Source organism: Teleopsis dalmanni, chromosome 2, assembly GCF_002237135.1.
Source record: "Teleopsis dalmanni isolate 2A chromosome 2, ASM223713v2, whole genome shotgun sequence".
In the NCBI taxonomy this organism is placed as follows: domain Eukaryota; kingdom Metazoa; phylum Arthropoda; class Insecta; order Diptera; family Diopsidae; genus Teleopsis; species Teleopsis dalmanni.
The window spans coordinates 143,754,369-143,769,059 of NC_051847.1; the positions used below are offsets into that span (position 1 = coordinate 143,754,369).

The 14,691-nt window shown below is 28.9% G+C and overlaps 1 protein-coding gene across 1 annotated transcript in view; it reads right to left on the reverse strand.

Moving 5' to 3' along the window:
* The window catches only part of LOC119675879 (putative cysteine proteinase CG12163), a 26,349-nt gene continuing 11,658 nt past the window's right edge, over positions 1–14,691 (reverse strand). The window contains exons 2-9 of the mRNA XM_038087096.1: positions 8,434–9,239; positions 8,325–8,328; positions 3,126–3,256; positions 2,669–3,057; positions 2,429–2,604; positions 2,201–2,373; positions 700–878; positions 1–556 (exon numbers count right to left, since the gene is read on the reverse strand). Of these exons, the coding sequence (XP_037943024.1) occupies positions 285–556; positions 700–878; positions 2,201–2,373; positions 2,429–2,604; positions 2,669–3,057; positions 3,126–3,256; positions 8,325–8,328; positions 8,434–9,239 (2,130 nt within the window). The 3' untranslated portion in view covers positions 1–284. The remainder of the gene's footprint in view (positions 557–699; positions 879–2,200; positions 2,374–2,428; positions 2,605–2,668; positions 3,058–3,125; positions 3,257–8,324; positions 8,329–8,433; positions 9,240–14,691) is intronic.

Genomic DNA, 14,691 nt, shown 5'->3' on the forward strand with positions numbered 1-14,691 from the left:
TAAACAATAGAAAAGTAATAAACAATCTTTATTTTTGTCTGTTACAAGATTAATGCAAGTAACTTAATTGATTATATTCTATTGGAAATATGTATATATTATTTTATATATTATATAATGTATATTAAATACAACACTACAGAGACGTACATACACACTACATACTAATTATTGTATTTGCTGTTATAATTATTTGTGAAATTTTAATTGTAATTTCATTTATCTTAACACATTTGGCTTGTGCTGTTGACTTTTAAAAACATTATTTTCTTTGTAAAATAAATTTAATTATCGGCTAGTATAGCTGAGGTAGCCATTTCACTAACGCCACATGTGTTATCACCACGATAGACACGGTAATATCCCTGTTCACCCCATTTTGTACCCCAAGAATTTTTCACAATCCAGTAAGGTAATGTCTTTTTGAACATTGGATAATCAGAAACACCATAGCCAACAATAAGCACGCCATGATCAAGATTGTTACGTGAACAAAGTGGATGCCATGGATGAGAAACTCCTCCACGATAGAATTGCATAGCATTAGCATTAATACCTAAAACGTTAATAAAATATTATTACAAGTTTGGGTACTAGGATATATAAACAATTTTTTGCTATATATAGTATATATAAATAGTAATATAATACGATAATATAATTACACAATAGCAGCATGTGTATTGGATTTATTCTTACCGATAGAAATGGGACCATTAGCAATAAGCCACTGTGCCATGGCAGTTTCGTTCTTCGGTAAGTCAACAGCTCCAGAAATTTTAACATGAACCTTAGATGCATCAAAGTGGCAATGTTCCTTACGTGCGTCGTATGGATAATCGGCTTCAGTTTCCAATCCACCAATTTGTTTAATAGCTCTAAAATTGTAATACACATATTATATGTTTGGGCAGTCACTTAAGTTTAACATCTATTCTCGTTCATTCTGTTGATTTGCTGTTTTCTTTTTCAGATGCTCTAATCAGATGTGAACTACACGGATGGAAATCCCAATGGTCTCATGTACATTAGAGTCCTCCAAGATGTACCCATCAATCCCTTTCTCATTACAATAAATATATCGACAACTATTGCAACAGAACTAAAATCAGTGAGGTCGAATATGAATTTGAACTTACACCCCTCCCTAATAAATGTAGTATCGTCTTCAACACCGAGGTTGCAGTGTCATAAAGTTTTTAATACACCTTTACCTAGCATTTCTCAGTATGAAAGACGGCGTTACAGCAAGAACTGCACTAACTCAATTGAGATTAGAATATAGCCATTTGCTCAACAGTTACTTTTCACCCAAATGCAGTTTTACCCCCAAATAAAGGTGGGTAAGTTTCTTCGCCTTAATTCTGCTTGACGTTCTTATAATCCTATCTGCGCTCGCACAACCAATACATATTCTAATCTATGTATTTGTTGTGTAATTTTTTTTATGTTATTTGCTTTACAGATCCCTGCGGGTACAACAACAACTGCTTTAAGACAGTGCTTCTTAATGAAGATGTGGCCTCCGAATACGGGAAACATGATTATTATTTTAATTGAAAATTAGACGTAAAAAATAAAATAAAAGGTTAATTTTGACAAAAATGTTTATCACTTATTAATTAAAGGAGTTGACATCCAAATGGTCTCCGATAAGAGTGATGAATTCTCTCGTCATTTGGGTAGAACTACTGTAATTACGGGAAACAAAGTGTAATATTTCCGAAATTGTCATACACATGATGCTTGGTATTTAAAAATTTTGAAGAAGTTGTGTGAATGAAGAAGAAATTCATCCTTTGCAATGATGGGTTTTATATATTTCCTATTCTCTATAAGTGCCGTATATTGATAGTATAATTTTGAACCAATAGTAGAAAACTTATGTTGTAAAAACTTATCACGTAATTAGTTCAAAGCTTTACATTTACTTATCTCTAGCTACAGATATATATATATTATAATATGGTATGATCTAACATACGCAAGAATTAAAGCAGTACTTAGGATATTGTGCCATTTTTTCTTGCGTTTCTGATTATACATATAATCCAAAAAGAACTTTTACAGCGAGAATAGGAAAGATTCACAAGAATGTACAAAGAGAAAGAAAGATTTGTATTTATTTTTTGTAGATCTAATTTTTAAATGAATTGCTTCATGCATTCATTGCAAATGCTGACAGTCTTAAAGAACTTACTTGTAGGCATTATCTGGCAAGCCACCGCCACATGCAGAATCAATTGTATCACAATCTAATAATTCCTGTTCTGAATATTCTTCCAGTTTTCCTGTTTTAACTGCATGTAAGCCTTCAATGTTACCAGTAACGCTGAAAGCCCAACAGGAACCGCAACTACCTTGATTTTTAACCTGTATATATAAACATTAATATTGTTCTTTAAACGATTACTATTAATATCTATACCTTTGAAACTACACCTTTACTTCTCCAATCGAATTCTTTTGGCAATTCAATATCAGGTATAGCAGCACCTTCATTGCCTGTAGGTTTGTTAGCATCACGTTCCCACAAACCAGTGCGATCTCTATATTCAGCACTTGTCATGTCAGCAAATTCAGTAATACCATACTTAGCACTACCTATTATCAGTAAAGGGAAATTGAATTGAAGAAATAAATATAATACTTTCATTAATATACTTACCCATTTCATTACGATTTAAATCCTCAATGGTTTTTAAATTTTGTTTAAAAATTCTTAGACGCATTTGTCTTTCCATGCTGTGTGCATATCGTCGATTATATTTAAGTTGAAATTTATTGAATAAATGCTCAACTTTATTTAAGCTGTGATGATCGTGTTTTTTGTGTGTTTTCTTCTGTGCATATTCGATGGAACGACTATGTCGGTTCTTTTCAATTCCTTTACTTGGACATTTAAAAGTAACCTCATAACATTGTCGTTCCCAAGGTTGTTTCCAAACCATAACTTTGCAACGTTCTGTGAAATTATTTCTATCGATAAGATCTACATCTAGTTTTGTTATTGTACCGGCTGCTTCTTGACGTGTTGCATTGTACACTTTAACTATTCTATTAGTAAACAATATGCACATATCTTAGAATAATAACTTAAATGTTTTAATCTTATTAGTACTTACTTGTAATATGGTCCATTATTAACAGAAAATGTCTCTAAAGCTCTTTCAAGTATGTCAAAAGCGTGTTCTTTGTCGAATGGTATGACTTCACCGATGAAAAATGTCATATTTGGTTTTGGATCAGGCAAGACCTCGAATCATAAATTATTTAATACAATTGTGATTACACAGCAAAAGTAAAAAAGAGTAATTTTATTATATTTTTAAATTATCATAATATGATGACTAAATTGTTTTTATTTATTTGATGAGTTTCAAAAATAATAATATCGATAACTTTCAATTGTAAATGCTTTAAGTCATTATAAGTTTTATTTACATCAAATCAAAGTAGTGCACTTTGATACTAAAATATTTTTGGAACCGGTTTTTAAGCGGACATAAATTCAGCCATTCGGTTGAGTTTATTAAATGATTGAATCATCCATAGAAAGTAACAAAATCATGGAATAAAGGAAACTGAAACTAATTTTAGGCAAAGCTAGTCACTTTTAGGTAATTTGTAATATCATAAAATTCTATTTTTTTTAAATCAAGTTTAGAAACGATTACTGTAAATCAATTTGAAAACCACAAACACGTGAACAAAAGTAACACTCGTTCTAATCAAGCAGTTCGTGTACTCAAACTCATGTCGTGTGAATAGTCTAATATTCTATTATTCGTTTTATTTTAATAACTTAATAAATTTTTTAATAAATTTTAATAACAATGCTGAATGCCATCATGGACTAGAAAAAAAATAGTGTGTATGAATAAATACACAACTAATAGTAGATCTTTCCTTTTTGTATATACTAAGCATTATGTTCTAATAATGTATGATATTAATCTTAGAAGGAGTTGTGGTTTTGCAATTCTAATATGTTATACCATATGTACGTAATTAGAATAAGTGTAAATTTTTATATGCCTACTATACTACTATTAATATTATAAGCTACACGCATATTACAAATATTATTTTCGACTTTGCACGATTACTTATTCATTTGAATCTGTCTTTTAATAAATTAAGACGTCTCAACTTTTGTAAGATAATGAGTAGCGGTTCTATGCTCTGTGAAAGAAATTCAAACTTTTAATAAATCTTTTACAATAGTAATTATGAAATTTATAAATTATAAAATTATGCACTTTAAAATTCTAGACAGTAACTTATTAGTACACAAAAGAAGACAGAATTGCACTAAAATAATGAAAGTAAAATTCATGGGATCATAGAGACAGTACGAATAAATGAATATAGCTATAGATGAAAAAACGAATAAAAGAAAAGTATATTTAAAAAGCGAAGAAGAAGAAGAATTTAATTCAAACAAACTTCATTCTATTGAAATAATTGTAAAAAGCTAATCTAACCTGAGATACCTTTTTTGATTACGCAATATTACTTGCCATATTTTTGAGGAGAACGGGGGTTATAGTTGATTAGGGATATATGCCCCCAGCTTAAATACTTGATATGTATTCCAATAATACATTTTCACAGTTGTTAATTTAATTTTTCTTAATAGAAATATTCTGACAAATATTACTTATTAAATACATGGAAATGAATATTAATATATTTTGGATGCATATGAAAAGATTTTTTTTGTTTTAAGTAAATCACGTATATTAATTCTAATATAGCTTCTGCTCAAAAAGTATCCGGATTTGGTTGTTTGTTAACTACTCCTTAAGTAATAGACCTTTTTTTTTGTTATGTTGGTCACCCTTTCTTGACATATGGTCCAAATTTGAGCGTCATCTGTCAATTAGTTTCTTTAAACACGGCAACACTGTCATCGCTCTGGCATTATATTCGCCAGATCAGGATCCGTGCAACTTTTTCCTGTTCCCGAAACTCAAATTGCTCCTTCGTGGTAAGCGTTTTGATTCGATTGAATCGGTAAAAGAGAATTCGCCGAAGGAACTAAAAGCCATAACTACACGGGCCTACGAAAAGTGTATGGAAGATTGGGTTAAGCGTTGGCATATGGGTATCGCTGCAGAAGGAGCATATTTTGAAGGGGATAAAATAAATTTGGAATAAAATTTAAATTTGTGTGTTTTATTTACAAAATCCGAGTACTTTTTGAGCTGAAGGTAGAGTATATATTCATCATCATTAATGACGCAACGATCCTAGTTGAATCCTGGCCTCACTACAGTATGTATATATTAGTCAAGTTATATATTATAAATTCTTGCTAATTTGTTTTCCATTAAATACTAGAATTGATGAATTTTATAGCAGATATAATTTATAAATAATATCAATATATCTCAAATGCGATGATTAATCTAAATTATTGTATAATTTTATTAATATAGATATTTGTAATTCATCTTTTATTTCTCCAATTTAATATTCAAAAACAATATATACAAATCATACACACTTCATGTGAATAAAATTTAATTTCGAATAAATAAAACCAATATTGCAGATATTTTGTAAGTTAAACCAATAAAGAAAATTATATTATAATAGAAATTTATGGCAAATATTTACTTTTGCGTCTACATATGCATATCTATCTAACCACATTATTAAATTACACACACTTTTCATATAAATAAAAATAAATAAAAATAAAAATAAAAATAAAATTCAAAAACACAAATATCTAACATCAGATGGTAAAGGGTTAGAGACATAGAGTAGAGTATTTTTAATGAAAACAGAAGTTTTGAAAATTATAGACAATGTCGTAAATCACAAAGGACAAATAAGATATTCACAGGACCAAATAGTGCAGAAATAAACAAAGTATTGTGTGTGCGCTCGCAATATGTGTGCAAATTAAAGTTAGAAATAATATGGAATTTTCGAGTATTTTGACAATTTTAAAATAAAACAATAGCAGCAAAGTTTAGTAATTTGTGTGAACTTGAGTTTTTATGAGCGTAAACGTGTGCGGATTTTCATGTTACTCATACGATACGGGGTACAAATCGTTGAACAAAGCCGCAGCGGTTCTCAAACTTTTTCTTAGATTTATAATTTTTTATTGAAATTTTATTTTATTCAAGGAAAATTATTAACTAAATAAAAAATTAAAAACTCTTAATTATATTCTATATTGGGAAAAAGGCTATTCTTAAGTTAGTTTAATTAAAATTTAAAAGATGTCTACAATTTTATGCGTAGGAAGATGTCTATAAATGCCTTAGCACAGTACTCTCTACCACTACTTCTTATATACCTTCAAAAATGTAGCGAACAAATCTGTTAAAAGTAGAAGAAAATATTCAAAAATGATTAAAGGACATAACTACCATTTTTTTCTTGGATCTACACAAACCAAAAGCGGTTTGAAAATTCGCATTTTAATATATAGGTATATGTCCAACGCACGATTTAACTATTTATACCTTTGCCTGTTATGAAATCATACCATATTCTGTATCCATGGTAATATTATCTAATATTTTAAATGTGAATTCTTTAACGTTTAAGGTAGAGAAAAGACATGTCTTTGCATTAGATCAGACTGCCAGATGCGAGCGCGGGCCAATACAAATCACTTTACAGATTGGAGTGACGGAGAAGCAAATACTTAATTCATAGTTATTTTTAAGAAAAATAAAAATACGGTTATAATGTTAAATTTAGTTTTACTAATTCATTAATTATATTTATTTATTTGGTATACCAAAAAAATAAAATAATGAGGTTTTACCAGTACACTAAAAGAAAATTTGCGTAATTGTAGTAGATTATAGTAGACATGTCGCGGGTCGCACATTGGACAGTTCTGCATTAGATTATATGGTATCGAAATTTGGTTTCTTTTAATTGTATAATATATACCTTTATCTGTTTCCTTATCCTTATTCGTTTTATAAAACGAAAAGCAAGCAAAAATGTAATGCAACTTTAATATTTTTGTGGATTATCCAAACTAAATATGAAAAAATTCATTGAGAGCTCAAAAACGAAACCAATTAATTATTGATTAATATAATTTGGATTACTTTAAGCCAAACACTTAATGAATTCTGACATTCCTTAAAACATTATTTTACAAATCATACTTTATATATATATATATTATAATAATAGTAATAATATATAATATTATACTTTATTATAATAATAATATATAATACTATATATTATTTTGTATATATAATATACAAATAAATTTATCAATTTATAATTTAGATGTCATCTGAAAAAATATAGGTTTATCAGATATACGTATATATACAAGTATATATTCTTAACACTTCAAACAGATACATGTATACATGTAAAAGCTTTATCCTTCTTTATTTACGAATGCCATGTTTTCAGCAGAAGGTATCGAATTTGTTAACAAGAATATGCTGAGTAAAGGTTTTTAACTTCATTAAAGGATATAAACTTCCTGTTTAATTTCTTGGGTCATGTATTAGTTGTTTTTATTGCAGTATTCCTAGGTGTATTATATACAATAAAAAGAAACCTTCACTGTTAAGTACAAGATTTTTACAACATAGTTTAATGTTTAAATCTTAAATTCCGTTCTGTTTTTCTGTGCATTCTAAGAGAACATTGCACTGTCATCTGTATATGTATATCATTTAATGCAATTTTATATAACTGAATTACATTTAAAAAAAAAGGAGATCTCATTTTTCTAAAAGCTTTGTCTGTTTGTAATGTAGTATCACAATTATAAAACATACAGACATACATATGGCATACATTTTTGCACATATTTCTTCCTCTTTTAATATTATTTTAAGTTTAAGAATCACTGCAAAATAAAAATCAATTTTAATTAAATCAGCAACACCATTTGAAATGTTGTGGAAGGCGGTAAGTTGGAAAAAAATTATGTGGCAATTAAGAGAACTGACACACAATAGGCGGAGCCCATTGGGGAAAATGTAACAAATGTAACATTTTGCCAGAATAACATGAATTCTATAATTAAAAATCCGACAATGTCTACAAATGGTGAGTGCAAAATAAATGTTTGTGCATTTTGAATAGACTACCGACACAAGGATATGCAAGGATAATGATTATTTTGATAGAACAACAATAACAATAACCAAAGCGAAATAAAACAACACAAATAATATTAAAATAAAATTAAATTAAATTAAAATTTATTAACAAGAACACTTTAAATATATTGACAAGAGACGTAGACGTTTGTTTAAATAAAATTTGATTTCGCCGACAACCGCTGCAGTTAACAGTTTCGTTATTCTGACAGTGCTTAATTGTTAAAAACATTACACATTAAAATTTAAATACGCTTTAATGGGTTTGTGGTGGATGGGTGGATTATTTGTGATGCGGTGCATTGCAATGCGTTGTCACTAACGCTGCGGTTCTTCTAATTGTTCTACGTGTGCGGTACGCTGTGGATAATCACTTTCCTCATTATTATCAGCTGTTGCTGCTTCTGCTGCATCGTTTCTATTATTGCGACGTGATTGTTCAAAATTCAACGCACCAATTGAGAATATATCGTCTAATAATTTCTTCTCATCTGCATTTAATTCAGGCGGTAAAGTGGTTTCAGATTCATTATCTTCCACAGGTGTGACTGCTTCATTACTGTCGACTACTACACTTTTTGTTGTTACGGTGGTACGCCTAGTAGTAGTTGTGCTGGCACGTCGTTTAACATCAGAATTATATGACATAATTTGTGCTTCCAATTTAGCCATTTCATCATCGGAAACCTCATTTCTTAAGGCACCATTAAATGTTGGGTTAGTTTTATATTTATCATTCAATTCATTGGTATGAGCATTTGAATCAGCTAAATTATCTGCATCGCTACTGCAATTGGAATGTTGTAATTCGCGGTATTTATCACCCCATTCAGTACGTAGCCATGGCTTTTCAAGTATGACCAAGCGACAGATGGTTTCGACATCATTATTTTTAGTATCATTCGCATTCAATAGTATCTCATATCGAACGCCATTCACAATCTCTCGGAAAGCATCAATAATATTAATAAAGTTCATCGTCAGCGGCATAAATGTCATTGCTATATTTTGCACACCAATCAGATTCGGCGACAGATATTCTCGTTCACCTGGATTGAGCACATGCACTAACTTAATGGGCTCCTCTGAAACTGGCTGCAGTGCCGCATCATTTTGCTGTTGCTCCTATTTAAAGTGATTGACGTATATATGTGACGTGTTGGTGGAAGTTGCCAGTTGCCAGTTGATGTTGTAGTTTTGTTTGTTGAAAGTAGTCATCGGTTTTGTTGTTGGAGACGATGTTGGCGTTGGTGACGATAGTAAAGATGTAAGATGTTGCAGGAGTATAGGAAGAAATAAAAACGAGAACGAAGGATTTGCGTTTAAGCACGAATTCTTGACAAAAACATTTAAGCACGTTTGAAGCACGTTAGTAAGATAATGACTGTACCATTAGAAATGAAGTATTTTGAGTTGTGACTGACATTTTTAAGTAGTTGCCAAAAGTCATATAGTGGCAATTGGCAAAAAGCAAAATATAAAAAAATATGAACATAACAACATAACAAAATATATCACATAAAACTTAACGATTTCTCAAGTGCTTTATGTCTCAGCAATAAAAAAATGTTTTATAAAATGAGATTAAAGTCATAAAAAAAAATCCTTCTCAAATTATTTTAATAGTTTAATATCTTAAAATATTAGAAAAAAATTATTCGAGAACTACAAGCAAAGAAATAAATATAAAACAAAAGAATGAAAAAAAAAGAATAAAGTAAAGGAATTGTTATAAACTGCACGTTTTCTCAATAATTCTAAATCCTTCTTATAAAAAAATTTAAAACTAAAAATGTTAAACTACAAGAAATCTAATTTAATTGTCAGTAATCTAAATATCTTTCTATAAATGCTGTTAATAAAATTCTAAAATATAAGTTATAGAAAAACTTTTTGACCACAACTTCTAATGGAGATATATATATTTGTATATGTTTAACGTTATTAATGTTATATACATAAGTGGTTCACTTATATAGTAGATGTATTGCACTTTCTTTTACACTACAACGACATGAGTTCTCAATATATCAATATATCATGATTCCCAAATATATCAGCTTAACCAACTTTCTACTTTTTGTATATATGGGTTATTGTTTTATAAACGGGATGGATTTTGATTAAAACTGACTTTATAACCTCTAATTTAACTAAAATAAAGATTTTGAGCACCTCTACAAATATAAAAAAATCCAAATTTCGGAAGAATTTTGTTTTTCCTAAGAAATACAAGGGCCTTGAAATTTCGAAAAATTGAATTTAAGATTAATTTTTAAATGACCATAACTCGCTGTAAATGCTAAAAACTTAAAGTTAACTTAAGAGATAATTTCGTGAACACTATATCAACAGCGACGAATATGCAACGAATATTTTTAGTTTATTATTACACCTAAAAATATTGTCATCCTTAAAATTTCGACTTTGAAGTACAATTTAAAGGTAAAACCAAATTAAAAGTAAAAAATAGAAATTGAATCGCTTATATTGCTGCTACATAGGTATAGCCTGTCTGCTGTACACAGAGCTGCATCAGGCATTACTATTTTGCTCACTATTTAGCGTACATAGTTACCCAAAAATTTTATTTCTCAAGAACTGAAAGCATAAGACTGTGTCTACATTTTGATCAGATATGTATGATAGTTAAACTTCAACCTGTGTGTAGGTTACACTGAATTGAAAGTTGATTGATTATTAAAAATTAAGTAAAATACATATTTTTACTAGAATTACTTTGAAGCAAGTTTTCGTAAGTTTTATTTTTTTTCTTAACATAATACTTGTGAAGCATAATTTTCAACAAATAACAAAAGTTATAGCTTCATAAATGGGTATGAAGCCTCTGAATGCATTGTAGTCATTTGTGAATACTAAGTGAAATAACTGGATTTTTAAAGTTAATTTTAAGGAAAGATACTATTTTTTTAATAGAAACTATTTTTTAATTGAACAATAATAAATTACAACAACAACATTTTTATTTTTAATTAATTGATTTTTTCACTTGACCATATGTTACAGCTAGTATGGTCAGTTATGGGCAAATAACCATAACATAATCAATGGTAATAATTTTTAATTATAATTTTTTGGCAATATTTTTTATATTTCACTGCTATTTAAAAAACCTTTTTATTAAATACTTCTATTTCTTCCTACTTAGCAGGTGTCCTGACATTCAGACAACCACATTAGAAAATCGACTGACTTTTAGTTTTAGCAAAAATTTTATAGAAAATGTAATATAATCAATGCTAAACTCATTAATCTTAAACATATACTGACAATTAAATTAAGACCAAAAATTTTCTAGTTAACTGGGATGTTTTCTTAACGTTCGTGTGACGTCATTAATTTTTGCAGTTGAACCGGCAACTTTGTTTACAATTGTTATTAATTATTTTCGGCCATCGTGCTATTTTAATTAATACTTTTATATTTTATATTGTTTATATGAAGTTACTGTGATTTTATATAATATTAATATTCACGATTTCTAACTTCTGTTAATACTTGGTATTAGCTCAAATGCAATATCTACTCTCAAATCTTTTCCTAACATATTTTTAACTTTCATATATTTTAACTTATATTTTCTAAAATTCTTATATCCTTCTAGATCCTTCCTTTTCACGTGTTAGTCCGATGTCAATAAATAATTCAATATGCAAAAATCAATAAGTATTAGTCGTTTTAGCAAAAAGACAGTGTTTAAATAATGGCATTTTTACCTAATTTCTTTTAAATGCTCTAGCTAGGGTATACTGCGCTCACTTCGCAGAAAGGATCTAAATGAGTTGTGTCTTCTGTGAAATGAGTTTGCACTGGTATTAATCAAATAATTTGTTTTTTAATTGTAATATAAAATTAAATTTTTTTTTATTCTCATAACGAGAATACATTATTTATATACTTCTACACATTTATAAATATTTTATAATTAATTATTTTTAAATTTTTATCATATCACAGAAATATAACTAAACCACTTAGAAGGTCGTTAAACTTTTTCTTAAAAAAAATTGTTTGAACTTTGATAAATGTTTATATTATAAAAGACTGTAAAGTAGCAACCGACATAGTACACACGGTTTTTTTTAATTAAAAATACAGCAACATTACATAGATACGGGGGTATCTATTTTAATAAATTTCGTTTTCAGATAACCTGTCTGTATGTTGTTGTTTACTTCATTTTTGCTATATGTCACAACTCAAAATACTTGATAAATATGTTTTGAACCATCATCATTATGGCAGATGCATTATAGCCAAGCTTTATTGACATTTAAGTGCATATGTTTGCGAAAGTAAATCTCATAAGTAAGCGTGTATGTATGTATCTATGTGTGTGTCTATGTGTCAATATATGAGGAAATACATTGCATTACAAAACTGCTGCTGCTGCTGTTGTTGTTGTGCTGATGTTGCAGTTGCAGCGGTTTTTGTGCTAAAGTATTTTGCTGTCACCAGTGAAGTGTAATGTTGATACAAGTATTATAAATGAAGTTGGCCAAAATAAGTGTTTATGATGCTCGCAACTGTTCAAGCTTAAATCGTGTAAATCGAGGTGAAGTGCTTATTGTTTTTGTACGTATGAATATTGCATAATACACGAACCCAACACCAATGATGAAAATAAACAAAAATCGAATATCGAAAACAAATAAATATGAAAAAAAAAGAAATATTAATTTGCCATGAAAAGAGCCGAAGTAAACTGAAAGCAAATCGAACCATTTGAGCCATATTAACATTGGTATGGAGTATTTAAAATGAACAATTTGAACAAACAATATTAATAACAATAAATAGTCAAATATAAGCAAGGCAATAAATAATAATAAATAAAGATGCATAAATATTTTTTGCTTGTGTAAACAATTTGTAGCGCCTTCATTCGTTCGATCTCGATTAAGCATTTTGGGCTCATTTACATTTAATTGCGGCACTAATAATAGAGGCGAACCAGAAGAGGGCACAAATATAAAAGCTGAAATGACTGCTTGACATGGAGGAGCTGATGAAGATAATGATGCCTCATGCTCTACTAAAGTTACTACTACAAATTGTTTGTTTCGTTTTTGATGTTTTTTTTTTTTGCCTTTTTTGTTTAATCTCATCTTTTTTGTATTGTTGTTTTTTTGTTTTTTTGTTTTTTGTGTTTATTGCAAAATTATTGATTTTGGATCACAAAAGTTAAACAAGAAAAGATAGCAGCTCTATGTGAGCTTTATGTTAATTCATTGGGAATCTTTATTTATGCCCTTAAGAAAGACGAAGACTTCACTTACTGCCAACAGCAAGTAAGCAATTTCAACATTTTATTAGCAATTCAATGAGAAAGGGCACCCTTGGACTATAAAACGTGTTTATTATTTTAAGCAGAGTAACTACAAATAAATACACACGCTTCTTGATAAAAATATAAGAAATAAATAAGAAAAATAAAAAAGAAAAATAAAAAATAAGAAATAAATAATAAAAACAATATACAAGTATATAAATAAAAAAAGAATTGTTAACAGTTTTTCTTTCGGAGATAATTTTTCCCTTTTAGTTCGTATGCGTGTAACTTTCTTAACATAAAAGCCTTTACTTTGTTAAGTAGTTGTTGGCTGAATTCCTGAATTTCTGAGTTCCTGCATTCCGAACGTAATACAATAAAGTAGACAATGGAAGAAAAGTATGCACAAATGAAGACACAATGCATGCAATTTCAATATCCCCGAGCTCTGAGTTTCTTTATTTGTCTTACAAATAATATTTTATAGGTCACACATAAGATATGCACTTTATTTTATGAATATATCTATGTAACATACCAATATTTGTGTACCCATGCAAGGCTGTCCGTAAAAAGGATCACGACAGTTTTACCCAAACTGCTTAGATGACAAATTTTCATATGTACTGGTGTCAATTGTTAAAAAACCGATTATATGACATTTTATTGCAATTATCAGGATTATTAGGATATGTGCAGTTAAGGTCTGAACTCAATAAAAATATTATTAAGAAAGTTAGAAAAAAATCTTAAGGCAGTATAGAATTAAGCATCTATGATGGCAAGAATATAGAACTGCTCGAATAGCTGAAGCAGTACGACAGAAGAACTCTTAATATGAAACAAAAATCTAAAAATTGTTAATATTTTAACAGTTCTCAAAGTTGGATGAGAAACTGAAACAAAATATTACTCAAGGAGCAAGAAACACAATTTTAAAGGGATGGAAGGGATCACATTTTGAATTATGCCAGATTATAAAATTACAAGAATAGCAAAATTGGGATGAAGCAAGGATTTCAAATGAGACAAAAATATATAAATAGTTGTAATAGAAATTAAAGGAAAAAAAATATTACTTAAGTCAATTTCTTGAATTCCTTGAAGAATGAAGGAATATGCGATTATAAACGTTAGATATAGAATTGTTACAAAACTAGTTGCGTTCCGTAGACTGGCAAGTTAGAAATCCTAGTCTAAACTACACCAGTATTAATAGAACACAGATTGGAGAAATGGCCCTTCAATAACTAAAAAAACAATTTATTGTACGCCCGTGTATTT